The following is a 20,306-nucleotide window of genomic DNA, read 5'->3' as shown; positions in this document are numbered from 1 at the left end:
ATGTTGTGATTAAAGCACGTATTATTCTAGTGAAAGCTAATAGTTCTAAGGAGAAATAAAGGGGAGAATCCCCAGTAAGACAAGTTTATTTCTTCATTGGTTTATTTATTTGCTAACAAGAGTACGTGGTACATCTAAAGTGTGCAGAACGCTACAAGTGTGTTGGTAGTAGTAGGTTTTATTGGCACATTTTGTTAAGCTCTGGTGGGGCATGGGACTAACCTCTGATACTCAATACAGATAAAGGCAGCTTGTGATTTGCCTCAAGTCCATGAGGCTGTCTTTGTCCTGAATCGTGATCTTTCATTCAATGAGGATGTGGTTTGTGCCTCAGACACACAAAGAGCGTGAAGTCCTAGCCGTCTGAGTCTTATAGCCCAGTAGGGTTGAGAAACAGGTAAGCAATTAGGATACAGTGGGTGACACAAGTGGCTGTATGGATGAATCAGTGAACCACTAAATGAAAATGTGGATGTCATTTGAGACACCATTTTTGAGAGTGGAAGAACATTCATTACAGAACAATTGTTTTTAAATTTTTATTTTATATTGGAGTCTAGTTGATGAACAGTGTTGTGTTAGTTTCAGTTGTACAGCAAATTGATTCAGTTATACATATACATGTATCTATTCTTTTTCAAGTTCTAGAACACTTACATGGCATCTTATTTAGAGAACTTTTAGAAAATTCTCCAGAAATTTAGAAAATTGGAGAAAAATTTTAGAAATCTTCAGAAAGCTCCATGAGGAGCAGCATGTGGACAGAAGACGTTCAGAAAGGCAGGCAACTGAAATTCGAGTGTGTGTTTGTTTTTACTAATGATCTCTGTATTCCAATATACTGTATCCTCTAAAAAAGTTTCTGGATTTTTTGTTCATTCGCTTGTTTGTTTGTTTGCTTGGTGGGAAGGGAATCGGTTCGTCAGCACAGTGCACTGTTATTGCACTTCCTCTCTCTCCCGCAGTCAGTGTGTGTGCATGCTGTCCTGAGTCCTGCTGCCTTAGTTTTTGCTGACCCAAATCGTTTAATGTCACCAATTTAGAACCACTCTCAACTCCCTGACTTTTATGCATGGTGGATGTTAATTGATTCCTCTAAAGTATGGAATAAGAGGGTGATTTTTGGTATTTATAAGTGTTGGGGCCAACACTGACATTATGCATTGGAAAAAGTTGTATGCAAGTTTCTTTCATCTGGGTTGTAGCTCCCAAACTTTCTCTAAATCTGTTCTTGCCCTGAATATCTGAGTGGATGAGTAATTAAATGATCTGCTTTGGAAAGGCTAATTAATTTAACCATTACTCAGGGACTGTTGCCCCCGATCTCCCCATCTGCCCGCTCCACAGGCGCACCTGGCACTCGGCATTGTCCTGCCTCTGTGGCCGGCACCTCCCCAGGATGCCTGCGTATGCGGAGAATGGTTCTAGGCCTCCGGGGGGAGCAGACCTGCTCTCTTCACACACACACCAGGTCGCCACCATGCTCTTATTCTTGGGGCCCACTCAGAAATGGGGAAGGCTGATGATTTATTGAAACTTTTCTCTATGATTTTAGAGTGTGACTCTCTGCCCCAAGGTGTAAATGAGAGTAATCATCTATCTCATTCCCTCTTGGGCATTTGGTGAGATCTTTGTAGGGAAAAAATACGGGGAGGGGGCGGTGTTAATTGAAACAGAACGTGTGCCTGAGCATAGGTTTATATTTTTCTTCTACTCGGCTGGAAATGTAGGTTCATAGGACTTGGAATTCAGTGTGTCCTTGAAAAGTTAGATCAGTGGTTTTCCCATTGATTGCTATGGAAAGGGTCAAGGATGTTTCATCCTTGGACACCCCCATTATTTCTTGCATTATTGTGTTACCGACCAGGGTTCTTGCCTCCTTAGTCAATAGAAATTGATCGGAGGCCAGACAAGAAATGCAGGCAAGGCTTTATTGGGGCCCCTGCTGCAGCAGGGGGGAGCGAAAAGCAACAGGTTCCCTTGCTCACTCGTTCCCTGACGCGGGCCGAGCTGGATCCTAATATGGGGTGAAGGTAGGGGTGTGTCCAGGGGTCGGGCTGGAGGGGGGGCTTAGGTGGTCTGCCCACCCCTTTGGTGGTGTTGTGTGCAGCATGCCCAGTACCCTGATTTTGCTCCCTGCTCTTCAGAAATGGCAGTTGGGTTTTTTGGTTTCTTTGTATCTTGTTGTCTATAATTTGCCCTATCTGCACATGCACACATTTTTAGTCCCTTATAGTTTCTTTGTATTTTTTTGCTGGACAAGATGTTTGTCCAGGTGCCAGCATTGTAGCAAAGGGTCCCAGGTCCCAGGTCCCAGCCTGTTTCAATTGATGATTCCTTCTCTAGCAGTAGAGGCGGTGGTTAATAGGTGATGATAAATACAGAGGCACAAATTCTAGCAAATGGGATTTTAACTAAATAAGTATTCATCACTATTTTGCAGGTTTGGAAAAACATGCATGGTTGTATTTAAATTTAACAGCTAAGGCACAGTGGGCATGTTTCCCAGCCTACCTGAGCCTCAGTTTCCCCATGGAAGATAGGTGTCACTGTACATCAGCAGCGCTCAGACTGTGGACCGGGGGCTCCAGGGGCCCTATGACTTTTTCAAGAATTCAGAGGTCAAAACTGTTTTTCTAAGAGTACTAAGATGTTATTTGTCTTTTTCACTCTCATGGGCATACAGTGGTTTGCCAGAGGCTTTTCACCATGTTAACATTGCAACATCCTGAGTACAGAAGTAGATATGGGAATCCAGATGTCATTTTTGTTAGCCAGACATTAGAGACATTAGCAAAACTATAAAACACTGCCATTCTTGTTACTCATTTTTGTTTTGGAATCTATAGTTGTATTTCATAATTATATGTTGTTTACCTGTAATGGAATTATTATTGTTATTTCAAATAAATTAATACATATAGTATTTGTATTTTACTATATATAAATATATGTAAATTAATATGCATTTAGAGTCTTGGTTTTCATTATGAATACCGTAAACATTGATAGATATAGCCCACATAAACAAAAGCTCTTTGGAGTCCTCAAAGATTTTTTTTCAGAGTGTAAAAAGGTTCTGAAAAAGTTTGAGAAGCATTGCTGTATGTCCTGGAGATGATAATAATACCTACCTCATGGGATTGTTGGAGGTTTAAATATTTCATGTATCTAGAACCGTGCTTGACATACTAACTGTTCAATAAATATTAACCATTACTCTTATCTTTTAAAATTGCGATATGAGGTATTGGAATGGAAAAGGCTGAAGAAGTCGGTCGAGTGTCTCTGAAAAGTGACCTGGATAAAACCATGACCCAAAGGGGCAGAACTTGGAACTGAACTGAAGTCCAATACCATCACCTGCCAAACTTAAGGAATTTAGGGAATAGTGGAATCAAGACCTATAATAGAGATTCTCTATAATTAAAAGACTTGTGGAAACAGACCTGTTTTTCTATATGACTTGTTGCTAAAAAGCATGACATTTGAAAAATAACTTTCTTAGAAATAGGAGGATGCACCTTCCCATTTAAAGGCAGTTTAATTTCTATTTTTTGATAAAATCATTACCTAACATTTATTTTAAAAGCTAGCTTTGAATACAGCTCTGAATACCCAGCACTCATGTTATGCTTAGTGCATCTTATGACACAGGTGTGCCTAGGCGTGCTTTCTGTCTGTTAGACCCTAAGCTCTCTGAATTTAGAAGCATCTTATTTATCTTTATTTCCCAGTGCCTAGTACTGGGCCAGGCCTCGCGTAAACTCATTAAACTCACTTTAAATGTTTGCTGAATGAATTAGAATTTCCATCATCATTGGATTACTGTATATAATCAGAATATTCCAAATAAAGTAAAATAGAGATAGATGTGTATATAATACATAAAAATAACTGAGTTTTAAATACTTTAGAATATAGGAGCTTAACCTAACGACCAAAACTAACATGAAGGTCCAGTTTGGGGGGATATTAGAAGATTCTTTAATATCCCAATCTCTTTCCCACAGTAAAGGAAATTGACTTTGGGTTTGTAAGATGCCCCATAATGTTTTTTTTTTCTTTTTAAATACATATGTGAGCATGCTTAGTTGTTATGCTTTATTTTTCCAGAAGAGTCAAGTAGAAATTGTACAGATTAGCTGGCAATTTGATGAAAACACACAGAGTATTTACTGTATTGACAGCTTGCTGGATGTGCATTTCGATCTGCACCCTTCAAATGCATTGTGTGTACAGAGCAGTTTGGGGTGATGAGCCTCACAGTGAGTAGAAGTAATTCTCCACACAGCGAGTGCCAGTGCGGCCCTTCCTCCAGGGCAGCCTCACGGGGGTACCATCTGCCTGGTGGAGAGCAGGGCTGCCCAGTGGCGTCATCCTTACCCATTCAGGATGGGTGCAGGGCTTCCTTGAAAATGGCAACCGAACACTGATTTGTCTCCAGACAGGCCTGCCTTCCCCACTCCTGCAGCAGATGGCTGTTCGGTGCCCTGAAGTCGGACGTCTCCACACATCACAAACTGAATATACAGTCCCCCTTCGAAAGCCGCTTACCCCTTGGGGAACATTTTTCTAAACATCCAAACCTTGCAGGTCTTTTCTGGCTTTTACAAATGCCAGCATCCTGTTGGTATCAATGTAGGCAGTCTTTGCATGGGCTTAACTTGTAGATGTATCTGTAGTATTCTGAAGATCCATGGTTCACATAAATAACTTTGTTGTTGTTTATTATGATCTTTAGTTGAGATTGTCTGCGGCTGCACTGAAGGATTTAGAAACCTGGGACTAATTCGCCATTTGTGCATAAAATTGAATAAAAATGTAGCTCTGTTTCATCCTTCTTGGAGGGAAAGATTCTCTTTGCACTTAACTGAAAGAGAAGTAAGTGTTGTCATCACTTTTGTTTTGTTGTGTGTTTATTCTTTATATCCTTCTTTTATCCCTGTTCTGTAAGTAAGGGTCCACAGCTCTGGATAAAATATCTCTGGGCATTTGTTTTGCAATCATAAAGTCAATACCCCCTTCACAATGAGCTACTGGCTTTGCTACAAACACAAAACAAAACAGAGACGTATTGCAAAAGCACAGTTGTCAGTTTTTAGCAGATGAGCAAAGACCTTCAAATAGAAACACAAGTATTTAGAGTGTGTTTAATTTGCCTTGGGTAGCATGCAAGGCAAGGATTCCTTATTTTTTACACAAAGCTGTTTTTAAGAACCCTGAATTTGCATAAAAAAGATGATGGTCCCAGTTGGTTTCACACATATATGGGGACCATGGGGGTTTGAAGATATGGTTTGCCAAGGGACTACTAAACCCAAGGGCAGATGAGATTACTGTTAAAAAAAAAAAAAAAAGATCCATTTATTTTTAATACTTTAAGTTCATAATTTGAGCCCAGAAATACTAACATGTAGAAATCCTAAGAATTTGATCGTAGATAATTTCACCCATTCAACTCCATTACTTCCTTAATTTTAATAAAGAATGACAATTCTTCTTTCATACACACAAAAATACAATTCCTACTAAGAAAAACTCCTGCTGACATAAACTGCACACACATGGAATACCAAAAACTTGAAAGATTTGGGAGATACAAAGTATTGAACCTCAAGAAAGAACCTTTTTGGTACGTTTTAGCCTTGAAACCCTCTTTTCAAAGGAAATATGATTCAGAGGCCTACTACATAAAATAGCTCCTAATACCTGAAATTGTGTTACCCCTCCTGTAGTGGCACTTAACTGGCACTGGCCTTGCCCACCCACCCTGTAGAAAACCCTGGGCTGTTATTCGGAACCCTTAGAAGTCTTTGCTCCATGACATTATATATGTTGCAATTACAGAGCATGGACCCAAAGAGGCATTTGTATTTGTTGGTCATGCAAATTGTCCTTCACCACCAGGCTGCTTTGAATGAGAGTAGATCCCATAAAGTAGACTAAAGCGATTTTCCAATGTGTAAATTAGATGACCAGAGAGCAGGGTCAGGGTTGGGGATTATCTTTCCTGTGATCCAGACTACTCTGAGATTCTCCACGTTTGTGTCACACATTTCCACATGGCTGTTTGAAGTCGGGCACGTCTCTGCTCACGTAGCGGTAGGTCAGAAGTAAAGTTGACGTTTCTAGTTTTACGTATTTTACTCTCTGTTTCACCAAATCAAGTGGCTAATGTACTACCACTTCTGAGATGTTGGTTTTCTATGTTGGTTCACTCATACTTTATTGAAGACCAAAAAATAAAATGTGTGGTCAGACTACCAAATTTTATGATTTATTAATATTTTCCTTCTTAAAAACTATGTAATAGATAAAACCACTGGAGTTGGCTTTCAAATTGAACTGAATAAGATTTGACAAGCACCTATACCATGTGATATTTCCTAATAGTGTGATAAAGGAAATCTATTTTAAGGATAAAATAGTGATGTTCCTAACCTTTACACTGTGTTAGGATTATTTTGATCATTTAGTAGGATGACAGTGATAAGATAGACTCTTGTTCTGTTTCTAGAAATGTCTTCTTTGTGCTAAACTGCTCTTCTAAAAAATTAGTAGGCTATTGGTACGTATATTAAATCTTTCTCTGAAGATTCAGCGATCAGAAATGATGATTCCAGGAAATTTTCCAGAACGCTCTTCCATTTCTAGTTCTGTATCTATCTTCAGGGCGAAGTTCTCAAAGTGTGGGCCTGGGACGCTGGGTGCTTCCAAGACCCTTTTAAGAGATCCACAACGTCAAAACTATTTTCATAAGCTAGTATTTGCCTTTTTTTACTCACATTCTTTCGTGGGTGTGTAGTGGAGTTTTCTAGAAGCTATATGACGTGCTCTCACAACAAGTTGAATGCGGAAGCAGATGTGAGAATACAGCTATCTTCTGTTAAGCCAGACGTTAAAGATATATTGGCAAAATTTTAAAGCAGTGTCACTCTTCTTATGAAATTTACTCTTGTTTTGGAGTATAATATTTTTCATAAAAATGTTTTACTTATGTTACCATGGGTTTATTAATTTTTAATGAATTTATAGGTAAATATTTTTTAAAACTACCTGTTTTCATTTATGTATGGTAAATATCTATGAACGTAACCTACTTGAACAGAAAGTCTTTTGGTCAACATCAGTAGCTATAACCCATGTAAATGAGCTCTTTTGGGTCCTCAATAACTTTTCAGAATGCAAAGGGGTCCTGTGGCCCAGATATATGAGAACTGCTGTACTATTATCCCCTCATTCAGTGTTCTTATATAGGAATTTACTTTGTTGACGCTTTCTCAGATATTTACCTGGTAGTCCATGGAAGCTGTGCTTATCATAGTTTTAAAATGTGTGTAAAAAGCTTTTGTGGCCAACTAGAACCAGAAGGTGCCCTGTGGGAATCATTGTGTATGCGTGTGTGTGTGTTATGTACTCATAAATGCAAAATGGTAGTTATTAGAAATTCTATCTTGCTAGGCAAATTGGTATTAGACTCTGTGTCTGATTCCTCACTCAGCAAATCGCAAACATTTATTTTGTTTCTACTAAATGGCCCTTAGTAGGTGTTATAGAGATGGACTAAATGTGATCTCAGCATTCAGGGCAGCATCTGGTACAGTGCTATACCACAGCTACACCACACTACACCAACTACACCACAACTGACCATGTGCAAAAATGCATCAATCAGCAATTTTGGCTGCCACCCGTGTGGTCAGGGAGGAACTTATGGGCTTATTTAGAGGAAAAGATATACTAAATAAACAGTCAAGGAAAATATAAGACAATGTGGATTAGAGTTTAGACTAGAAGTTAAATGTCTCCGTATTCAGTCTACAGAGAAAACAATGAGTTCAGGTATTGTTATATTAACTTAATTATCATCCTTAGTATCAGAGTAGCTTCTGGGTTCTCTTTATTTAGTTTCATGGAATTATACATCCCAGTGAGAAATAATTTATAGATTATTTTGGTAAAAATTTTGCCAGTGTAATAGTAAACCTTTCAATCCATGAATGTGGTGTGTGTGTCTGTGTGTTTATGGGTATGTATAAAATCTCCTTTAATTGTTCTAAGCAGTGTTTTGTGGTTCCTAATGTAGCAGTTTAAGTCTTTTATTACATTTATTCCCTAAGTATTTTATGTTATTACAGATTCTTTAAACTTAATTTTCCAATTGTGTGATGCTAATACATAAAAACATAATTGATTTTTGTATATTGACTTGTATCCTGTGACTTTGCTAAATTATTAGCTGTGTTGTTGTTTTGTAAATTCCTTAGGATTTTCTGGTTAGAAAATTATGTCATCTGTGAATATAAACAATTTTACCTCTTCCTTTTTGTTATTTGTGTCTTTAGTTTCTTTTTCTCACCTTATCAAACTAAGTAGGAGTTAGTGCCATCTTTGAACTTTCATAAATGAGATCATAAAATATATACTCTTCTGCATTTGCTTATTTCACTCAATGGTATTGTTGTGATGAGGTCTTGATTATTCCTTCTCAGTAGTTTATGGTATTTCACTGTATTACTATGTTCAGGTTTATCCATTCTACTGTTAATGGGCGTGTGCATTTTCAGTTTAAGGTTATTACAAGTAGTCCTCCTATAAACATTCTAGTACATGCCTTTTAGTGAACATATATATGAGTTTCTGTTGAGTCTATACCTCAGAGTGGACTTACTGAGTCATAGAATATAAAGTGTGTTCTTCTCTATTTTTTTTGTCCTCATGAGTATTTACCATGTGTTTAATTTTCATATTAAGCCAGAAGTGTGTCGCATTCTTCTCTTCCCTCTGTCTTTTCATCTGCTCATTGGGACGCGTGTCAGAGAACACATGTAGGCTCTCTGCCTTGCTTACCTCAAAAAGAGGCACGTGACCCCATGTCTCTCTGGCTTCTTCCTGCTTACCTTTTTGCCCCTCTCATAGGGTATATGCACAGGTCCTGCTCTAGGCTCCCAAAACTTGTATACCCCAAAAGTCTCCTGATTCTAGTTTTCCTCCTTCTAGTCTGTCTTCAGGTGTTTATTCAGAGAGAGAACTATTCCTACTGAAAAGCTACTCCACTTTAACCAAACTAAAATATTGGGTTGGCCAAAAAGTTCGTTCGGGTTTTGAAAAACCCAAATGAACTTTTTGGCCAACCCAGTACATGCCTTCTTGATAGTCTTGGGCATTTCAAAGACACAAGCAGTTAGAAGGGGAGAAATCCTCTCCCTCCTCTGGGATTCAGGTTGCTTCCTCTCTGCATGTAGCTGAATCCTGTGTCGAGGGAGGGCTGAGGGATGCAATAGCTTCACACCTCGAGAGCAGTAGAGGATTTCAGAGAAAATTCTTGCTAGAACTAAGATCTGAGAATTACTGGAAGAGTTCACTTATCCCTACTTCGTCTCTCGACTATTTTAAGAATAATTGAAAAGCTGGCCAAAATGAAGATATCTGTCACTTTACAAAAGTAGTCTTAAAATTTTGGTGAATAGTAGATTTTTTTGTAAGTGAAATCAGAATTGCAATTATAAAGGACACAAAATGAACCCTGTTGTGAACTAAAGAATACTTAAATAATCTGACTTTCAATTCCATATTTTCATATTTCCTAGACCCTGAAAAATGACATGCAGAATTTTTATTTAGGTTTTGAACTAAGGAGAACCTAAAGTTTGATTGTAATATTACTACTTACCAGCTGGGGGCTCCATATGTTATTTAGCCTCTCTTAGCCTCAGTTTCCATATCTATGAAATGGGGATAATAAAACCTATTATAGGGCTGCTTTCAGGCTCAAATGAGATCAAGTAAAATGCTCAGCCCCATGCCTGTTATATAGCAAGCCTGCAAAGGATTTTCTATTTTTATTTCGAGAATGGTACCGAGTTACATTTTGTTTGCTTTCTTAAATTCAGTACCAGCACAGGGCAACAAAATAACTAAGAATAATGAAAACTATTTAAGAGCAAAATTGATACAGAAAGAACCACCGAAATATTTTAGCCACGGAAAATTTATTTACAAATGGTATATGTTAATGAACTTAAAGGGAAGCTTTGAGTTGGCATTGAGCATTCATTTGGCTATTATAAAATCCAAGGCAAAAGATCTCTTTCATGACACACAGTGAAAACAATGCACTCATGACCAATCACTTTAAATATTTATAGAAAGTTTAGTGGAGGAAGTGAGCTAAACCAAGGAAGGGATTCCTCTGGAGACCTCAGAAGAATGTTTTGAAGCCAGGCCAGTGTACCTCTGCCTTGAGAAGGATGGTCAACTAATCATGTGCTTTTGCTTCTCCAGGGAGAAGCTGGCTGTGGCCCGACTGCAGAGAGAAGTTGCCCAAAGAAGAAGTGAGGGGGCCATGGTAAGTCCCAGCTGGTCTGTCCTGATTCCCAACCTCCCTTCCGAAGTCTCTGGCTTGAGAGGCATTTTTGTCTCGTTAAGGATTTCAAAGGAAAATATTTGCTTGTAGCAAACTGAATGCTGTATTGGTAAATAACATGTTTATAATGCAGTTTAAACAGATCTGCCATTTGCTGAGACAGCGGGAAATATTAATTGGGAAAAAGAACTCTTTGAGCTTTAAGGAGGATGTTCAAATGTTCAAAGGGTTGTACGGCTTTATTTCCTGAAGGTCTACTGGATGCCCAGGCTTCCAGCTGTGAGCACAATGTCCGTAAAGGGGGCACTGTCAGATTTTTCACATAAGGACAGTGCAGCTTAATTCAAGCCTCTCAGTTCTTCGAACCTGAAAAATAAACAGCCTAAAAGAACACTCAGCTGTTTGCTAATGTAATTGTCTTTTATCCTCTTCCTTCTCTCCACTCTTTGTGGTGTAACCTCCCTGTCCATTTCAGTGTGTGCCATTTAGGAAACTGATGTTTCCTTGTGTTTTGAATTGTACTAAAAATCAATATGGTTGTTCTGGCCTGTAGCAACTTCATGTTGTAGACTTTCTTTGCCGAAGTACCTGCCTGTGTGCCCCTCTAGTATCAGAGATGGCTGTCGGGGGACCTGGGGAATGGACTTGTGTGGGTTACCTGCTGCTGCTATCTCTGAGAAAAAAGTATGACATCAGATTTTTTCCAAACGTATAACAAAACAATGGCACACATGCAACTTTTCAGCTAATGCTTTTTTGAAAAGAGAAGCCACACATTGTCAGACCCTGAAAGCTGCTTCCATTTGATTTCATGAGAGTTAACTGACAATTCATCTGCCGAAAAGTGTAAGAAATTTGTAAACTAAGCTGGCCTTGGACTTCTCTCAAGAGGGAAGGCGGAGGACTGGAACAAGAGGTTGACTGTTGAGTGGATTCTGCAAGGTTCTGTGGCCCGTGAGCATGCTAAAATACTTGGTGATCATGTTGTTTGCTCAGCTAGTGATCTTAAGGCAAAGAGAATCTTGACTGTTCCAACAATACGATGAAGCTGCTCGCAAGCATCTTTGAGCAATGACATGGGAATCAGTTGAAGAAGATGAAGGTTTAGTTAAATGCTGAACTGCAAATGTTCAATCTGAACTTTTACTGCATTGCAAAATGTTTCTGAGCTAGGCCATTCTGTAATGTCTCCATCTTCGTTCAGGCTAGCTAGCTCCTGTTCAACACTTCGTCAGCTGTGTGCAAAGCGAAGGTGAAGAAATGACAGCTTTTCTAGGTCTGTTTCTTCATCCTTAAAATGAGGAAGTCGGGACTGTATGATTCGCAGTCCTGCGAAGGAGCGTTTGTTCATGTAAAGTTTTGATAATGGGAAGATTTTTCTGGTAATAACTAAATGTTATTTAAGTTCATAAGAACAGGCCCCTAAAGAACGTATCTTTCTGATTCTGACATTGAATGAGCTTGAGTGGAAATCATCTCAGACAGATAACGGTCGAGTTTTTCATAAAACGAAACCCCCTTTTAAAACATTATAGAAATTATTGTTCAGTGTCGAAAATACCCAGAAAACACCGGCAAACAAAAAGTGACTCTGGTTGCTCAAAAACCAACTTTGGAAAAGATACCAGTGTTTTGTTACTCATCCTTAAATAATGTTAATGAGCAATCACATTTATGTATTGACTGATTTAACAAGTAAGTTATGGAGCACCTAACCCTAACCCTACCCAGCACTGTTCTAGGCATTGGGGGAGCATCAGTGGAAAAAACAGGCAAACATCTGAGAGCTTACATTCTAGCCGTTTGATGGAATTACCGTCAGATGGTGGAGGCAGCTATGAGAAAATAAGATCAGGGTAGGGGAAAGTGGGATGCTAGGGGATCAGTATGAATGTTCTCAGTCGTAAATCACTGAAGACTTAGTATTAGAGGGACGTTGAGGAGGAGAAGCAGCGAACCATGATGATAGTTCCAGCGGGGCGGGGGGGGTTAGCATTCCTGGCCGGGGGGGTGGGGTGAGCAAGTTCAAAGGCCTGGATTGCCTGAGGAACAGCATGGAGAAACAGGATGGCTGGAGGGCATGAGGGAGAGGCTGAACAGTAGAAGATAATTCAGAGAAGCCACGTGGGCAGAGGAGTATGTCATCAAGGTCCCCAGAGATCTCTGGCTCATGCTCTGAGTGACAGGATCCGTTGGAAGGCTTTTAGTGAGTGCCCTGATGCCATCTGATTTACTGCTGTTCATATGACTGTTTCCCCCAATTCCGTAATTGATCACATCTCAATTCTTTAGAGACACCTAAGCCCTGATTTTTATTCATGTCCTTTATTTTGCTTTTTTCTCCCTCTTTCTTGGTATTTTTCCCCTCTTTCCTTACCTAGTCATCCCCCACCCCGAATTTTCAACTTAATTATATGCTTCAGCTTTTCTGCTCCTAGGATTCATTTATTTCTGAAGGCCTGATTCTTTCAGTATCTGACACCTCCTAAAATCAGGCAGTTCTATTAAGCCTCTAAATTTAATTCTTGCTGTTATGAGCCCAGAACTTTTGTCACATTTTTAGCAGAAATGGAAAGCAGTTCATCGCAGCCAGATCACCTTATGCTTTTAAAGAATAATATTCACAGTATGCTGTTTTACCCACATGAAAGGAAAAATGGTACGTATGGAAAAAGTTATATAAGTATTTTCAAAATGCTATATAATTGAAGCAGATAATTATTTTAACAATCATCAGTGAACCTGTTATAATCAAAGTCTTTGATGCAAAACATGGCCTTTTAAAAATTTGACTATGCAATAAATCTTTCTGCGTATAAGTTTTTAAGGTAGTACCCAAGGCATCATTTTTGAGAGATTTATTTTTTTTAACACACTGTTTATTTTGGAACAATTTTAGACTTCCCTGAAGTCGCACACCTGCATACTCTTTAACCAGTTTTCTAGTGTTAATATTTACGTAACTATGGTGTAATTATAGAAACTGAGAAATTAACATTGGCACATAACTATTAACTAAGTTCCAGATTTTTTTTGGAATTTCACCAGTTTTTGCAGTAATGTTCCCTTTCTGATTTAGGATTCAGTTCAGGGTACTGCATTGCATGTAGAAAGATTTCTTTTTGCTGGCTGATTGTCACATGTGGAAATAAGAAAGAATATGGATTTGGGAATGAGGCAAGTCTGAATTCAAAGTCCAGCTCCATCAGTAGTTAGCTATAGGACCTTGGACACATTCCTTTATGTGTTTTTTTTTTTTTTTTGTGGTACACGGGCCTCTCACTGTTGTGGCCTCTCCCGTTGCGGAGCACAGGCTCCGGACGCGCAGGCTCAGCGGCCACGGCTCACGGGCCCAGCGGCTCCGCGGCATGTGGGATCTTCCCGGACCGGGGCACGAACCCGTGTCCCCTGCAGCGGCAGGCGGACTCTCAACCACTGCGCCACCAGGGAAGCCCCCCTTTATGTGTTTTTAACAGCTCTGTCTGTGCTTTTGTTCTGTTAACTCAGGTCTTTATTTGGGAAAGCTATCTTTGAGTATATTCTACGTTTCCTATTTGTTTCTTTGTTCTTCCACGAAATAACTATGGCCATTGTTTTCTTACTTACCTTTCATTATTTTTCACAAACTGCTATAAGATCATGTTTCTCTTTATTCTGGGAGATTGTATTTCAGCTTGTGTTCTCTATCACTGGCTCAATTTACTGCAAGACCTTTTCTGTCCATAAGACTGTGATGTCATCTTAAACTTAGTTATATGTAAAAAAGGCCCCTTCTACCCCAAGAGTATATTCATTCCCAGTATCTTCTAGAATGCATATAGTTTTTATTTTTCTATATGTAAATCTTTGCATATTCTAGGTGGAATTACATTGGTGTGAGGTAGGGATGAAAATGAGTGTTTGCCCAAATTGACTGTTCAATAAATGGTGCTGGGAAATTAACTAGTATCTAACCTTTACTGTCACATTTACCATCTTCCAAATTCAATCCCTATCAATACGCCTCAGTTACTGGATGGCTTATTCTTTTCTATTAACCTTATTTAGTCTATTCTTACAATAGCCTAAATTGTTTTCATTACTAGAAATTTGTCTATTTAATATTTTATAGGCTGAATTCTTTCTGATTATTCTTTTTTATCCAAACTTACAAAGATAATTTTATTTATGGAATAGCAATCAGGGTTCATGAGTTAAAAATATGTATTTGGATTTTTAAAAAAAGTATTTTCATATGTATTTATGACACAGGAGTATCTCAGAGACTATTTCAAAATGACATGAAAAATGGCTTAATATGTTTTTTTTTACATTTATATTAAAATTTTTTTAAAGAATGTCACTTCTACCACTGTGAGTTTGTCTTTGTTTTTTATTAGTATCTCAAGAACACTAATATTCTACCAAACATAATTTTTTACATGTTTGGTTTAGTTATGCAAAGTTAACAACACTGTATGGTTCCTTTTCATCCCATTCTGTTTGGGAAAAAGAAAAATATCCATTTTTGATTACTCACCTCAAGACACTTAGGAAGCATAGTAACCCCATTTAACCTGTTGCCGGATTCCCTTTTTTCCTACATCTGGATATTCAGACACTGGCTGGGTGTTACCATACTGTACCATCAGCTAAATTAGATACCATATCCTCTTGTTCTTTTGCACAAGAACATCCAAGGAATAACTGTCAAAGATTAGGATATTTGACAGTTGTATCAGGAATTTGAGAAAAAGCAGAGAAGAGTTGGAGGAAGTAGGGAGATCAGAATCCTTGGACCCTCTGTGACATCCTTGCTGGAGGATGGGGCAAACTTAGGTCAGCAGACTCCCTCGCCAGATCTTATTCATTCAGTGCCACGGTATGAACAGCCAGCTGTGGTGATAACTGGAGTTAGCTGGATTCACTGATACAAAAACACATTAAAGAAACTGCATGGGCTTCCCTGGTGGCACAGTGGTTGAGAATCTGCCTGCTAATGCAGGGAACATGGGTTCGAGCCCTGGTCTGGGAGGATCCCACATGCCATGGAGCAACTAGGCCCGTGAGCCACAACTACTGAGCCTGTGCGCGTCTGGAGCCTGTGCTCCGCAACAAGAGAGGCTGCGATAGTGAGAGGCCTGTGCACTGCGATGAAGAGTGGCCCCCGCTTGCCACAACTAGAGAAAGCCCTCGCACAAAAACGAAGACCCAACACAGCAAAAATTAATTAATTAATTAATAAACTCCTACCCCAACATCTTCTTAAAAAAAAAAAAGAAAAAGGAACTTCATGCCTGTGGACCCACAGTTTCTAGTGGGTCTCTGTTTAACTGCAGGGTTCTCTTTTTCAAGTACCTGCATAGTGTTTGAGAGCTTTAGTCCTAGTCTTATTTTTAACTTGTTGGTTCCCTGCCCTGTGCAGCATGTGAGTTTATTTTCCCTCTTAGTCATTTGTAGAAAGCAAAAGTCACAGTGTTAAATAACTGTTATTTAAACAAGAAGAGATAATTTCTTTTAATTTAAGAGACACATGTGGAAATAGGAACATTGCAAACAGCCCAGGTGATATTTCCTTGGTGAGTTTTCAGGATTTTCCCAGTGTGCCCTTCCTCTTGGCATTGCTGCACAGCTGTGTGGACAGCTGTATTGTCTGGCTTCTGGTAGAGAAGAGGGCAGCCAAGAAGGGAGATTCAGAGTTTGGAAACCCAGAAGTAAGGGGGCCTGAAGCTATAGTACCTAAACATGTCAGTTCCTACTGCTAGATTTCTTGGGGACAGGTGTTTAGTTTTGTTTCACAGCAGCGCAGTGGGTGATACAACTGCTTTTCTAACTGCTAGTAGTCAAAGAAGGAGGATTAGGATTACAGGGTGAACTAGCCTATTTTTCTGTTTCTTTTTTTTTTTGAGATAAAATTGACATATAATTATATTAATTTGAGGTATACAACATAATGGTTCAATATATGTATACAGGTTTCCCCTCCTATCTGAAAAGAGAGCATTCCTATGAAACCTTTGGTAAGCTGAAATGGTGTAAAGCGAGACACAATTACCTTTTTTTGTAATAGTAAAAATATGCTTTGGATTTCTTTTGGTTAGTGAAAAAAAGTACAAAGGTAGGTCTTTCATAAAAGTGAAGTCGTGCAAAGCAAACTTTTAAAAAGTGGGGGCTACCTGTATTTTGCGAAATGATCACCACAGTAGGTCTAGCTAATATCCTTCGCCACACACTTACAAACTGTTTTTCAAATATAAAATACAGTATTATTAACTGTCATCATGCAATATATTACATCCTCAGGACTTATTTTATAACTGGACATTTGTACCGTTTGTCCCCCTTTACCCACTTTGCCCACCTCTCCCCTCTCCCTGCCTCTGTCTTTGTATCTATGAGTTTGTCTTTTTTTTTTAAGATTCCACATCTAAGTGAGATCACGTGGTATTTGTCTTTCTCAGTCTCACTTATTTCACTTAGCATAATGCCCTCAAAGTCCATCCATTGTTGCAAATGGCAGCATTTCCTTCTTTTTTATGGCTGAATAATATTCCGTTGTATATACTGTATACTAGATTTCCTTTATCCATTCATCCATCAATGGACACTTAGATTATTTCCATGTCTTACCTATTGTAAATAATGTGGAAACAAACATGGAGGTACATACATCTTTTCAAGATAGTGATTTTATTTCCTTTGGATAAATACCCAGAAGTGGAATTGCTGGATAGTATGGTAGTTCTGTTTTTAACTTTTTAAGAAACCTCCATATCGGAGTCTTTACCAATTTACATTCCCATCGATAGTACACAAGGGTTCCCTTTTCTCCGCATCCTAGCCAACACTTATTTCTTGTCTTTTCGTTAATAGTCACTCCAACAGGTATGAGATGATACCATATTGTGATTTTGATTTGCATTTACCAAATGATTAGTTATATTAAGTACCTTTTCATGTACCCATTGCCCATCTATATGTCTTCTTTGGGAAAAGGTCTACAGACGTCCCTTGGAGATATTGTAGGTTTGGTTCCAGACCATTGCAAAAAAGCGAATCTCACAATAACGTGCGTCACATGAATTGTTTGGTTTCCCAGTGTGTATAAAAGTTATGTTTACACTGCACTGTAGTCTGCTAAGTGTGCAATAGCACTGTGTATTAAAGAACATACATACCTTAATTTAAAACATACATTACTGCTAAACACTGTTAACCATAATCTAATAGCACAGGACTGCCACAGACCTTCCATTTGTAAAAAACACAAATATGAAACACAGTAAAGTAAGCACAAAACAACAAGCTATGCCTGTATTCAGATTTTCTGCTTATTTCTGAACTGGGTTGTTTGTTTGTTTTGCTGCTGACTTATATGAGTTCTTTACATAGTTTGCATGTTAACTCCTTAACATATATATGATTGCAAATATTTTCCCCCATTTCGTAGGTTACCTTTTCATTTTGTTGATGATTTCCTTTGCTGTGCAGAAGCTGTTTAGTTTGATGTAGTCCCCTTTATTTAGTTTTCCTTTTGCTGCCTTTGCTTCTGGTGTCAAATCCAACAAATCATCACCAAGATTGATCTCAGGCAGCTTACTGCCTGTGTGTTCTTCTGTGAGTTTTATGGTTTCAGGTCTTATGTTCAAGTCTTTAATCCATTTTGAGTTAATTTTTGTGTATAGTGTAAGATAGTGGCCCAATTTCATTCTTTGGCTGTGACTGTCCAGTTTTCCCAACACCATTTATTAAAGAGACTGTTTTTTCCCCATTGTATATTCTTGCCTCCTTTGTCATAGATTAAGTGACCATACGTGTGTGGCTATATTTCTAGGCTCTCTATTCCATTCCATTGATCTATGTGTCTGTTTTTATGCCAACACCATACTTTTTGATTACTATAGTTTTGTAATACGGTTTGAAATCAGGAAGCATGATGTGTCCAGCTTTGTTCTTCTTTCTCAAAATTGCTTTGGCTATTCAAATTTTTTTTGTGGTTTCATACATATTTTAGGATTGCTTGTTCTATTTCTATGAAAAATACCATTGGGATTTTGATGGAAATTGCATTGAATGTGTAGATTGCTTTGGGTAGTATGTATATTTTAACAATATTAACTCTTCCAAGCCATGAGCACAGAATGTCTTTCCATTTATTTGTTTTTTCTTCAATTTCTGTCATCATTGTCTTAGAGTTACATTTGGTTAAACTTATTCTTAGGTATTTTATTATTTTTGATGTAATTGGATTGTTTTCTTAATTTCTCTTTCTGATCATTTGTTATTAGTGTATGTAAATCAACCAATTTTGGGGAAACTTGGTTATAGTCTCATGGGAAGCTTGGACTTGTCTCCTTGTATTAATATATTGATGTTAGCAGTGGTCATGGCAGTTGAGTTTAAAGTATCATCCAAAGAAGAGAAGCATCTTGGACAGCACACCATTCACAGTGTTTATCATTAGCTGAAATATATCCATAATACATCTCTGGAAATAGAACCAGCGGGGGTTTTCTCCTGTTCACAACAGCCAACTTCATAAGTTAAAATGCCAAGTAGACATGTCTTTCTAAGAGTTTAGAACGGTAGGTGCCAAACTTTAGGACATGTTTCTGTATATGTGCTAAATTTTGGAAATAGGCCCTGCATATTATTTTGTTCATTTATCTGTTCAGCTTATCCAAGAGAGAATAAAATGAAGTCATTGCTTTCATAAAATTTATTCTATAAAATACTTATTGCACAAATACATCAATGTCATACTTTTCATTATCTCTATTCACAGTCAGTAATACCAGAAGTCAATAATAATCCCTCAAAACAATAACTTTGAAATTTTTAGTAAAATATTTTGTTATTCACTTAAAATTTTTTTTTGAAGTACAGTTGATTTACATTATGTTAGTTTTAGGTGTACAGCGAAGTGATTCTGATATATATATATATTTTTTTCTTTTTATTCACTTTTAAGCAAATAAATTATAAGAGAAATTAAAAATATTTAAGCTGAATGAAAATGAAAACACTCCATTTACACAAACTTAGGCAGTGTAATTAAATCAAAACTTACGGTGAGATATACACCATTAAATGTATGTAATAGGAAAAGAAAAGATTTTAAATTAATCAGTCATTTAACTCAAGCAGCAATAAAGAATAATAAACATAAAGAGAGAAGAGGAAAGAAATAATGAAATAAAAAACAGAAACCAATGAAGTACAAAATGAAAAAATAGTGCAGTTTTCAGCAACACTAATTTATCCACATACACATAAAAATTATAAGACAATTAGACTTGTGACCACTGACTGGGTATTTGACATTAAGAATTATTGTCAGTATATAGATATAAACTTGATATTATGGTCGTGAGTTTCAAGAGTTCTTACTGTTTAGAGATAGACAGAGAAATATTTGCCAGTGAAGTACTGTGATGTCTGGGTTTACTTCAGATAATACTGAAAGAGGAGAATAGCTGGAGGTGTAGATGGATCAACATTGGCTATATTTGATAACTGTTGAAGTTGACGGTTTATTATACATTTTTCTACTTTTACAAATGTTTAAAATGTTTCATGATAAAAAGTTTTTTAACTCCCTCCTCTCCCGGAAAGCTGCCAGGCTCTGATGATTTTACAGAGGAGTTCAACCAAACCTGTAGTGAAGGAGATAATATTTTATACAAATTGGTGCTGAAAGAAGATGAAAGAAGTATCCCCAACTCACTGTTTAAAAAATAAAAGCTAAACTTTTCATTTGAGAAAAGTTATACATTTACCAAACGATTGCACAGACAGTAGAGAGATTTCCTGTATGCCTCATACCCAGTTTCCCAATTACTAATGTCTTATTGTTGTATGGTGCATTTGTCACAACTAAGGAACCAATATCGATACATTATTATTAACTAAAGTCCATTCATGGTTCCCATTTCCATCGTTTCACCTCATGTCCTTG

At 37.8% G+C, this 20,306-nt stretch overlaps 1 protein-coding gene across 5 annotated transcripts in view; it reads left to right on the top strand.

Moving 5' to 3' along the window:
* NCKAP5 (NCK associated protein 5) overlaps positions 1-20,306 on the top strand; it is a 1,063,262-nt gene that overhangs the window by 471,368 nt on the left and 571,588 nt on the right. For all 5 annotated transcript variants that reach the window (XM_081241961.1, XM_081241963.1, XM_081241960.1 and 2 more), the window contains exon 4: positions 10,288-10,351. In XM_081241961.1, coding sequence (XP_081098087.1) covers positions 10,288-10,351 — 64 coding nt within the window. The remainder of the gene's footprint in view (positions 1-10,287; positions 10,352-20,306) is intronic.

This window comes from Mesoplodon bidens (genome assembly GCF_964165515.1).
Source record: "Mesoplodon bidens genome assembly, chromosome: 8".
Lineage (NCBI taxonomy): Eukaryota > Metazoa > Chordata > Mammalia > Artiodactyla > Ziphiidae > Mesoplodon > Mesoplodon bidens.
This window is presented reverse-complemented; position numbering and strand designations above follow the sequence as displayed.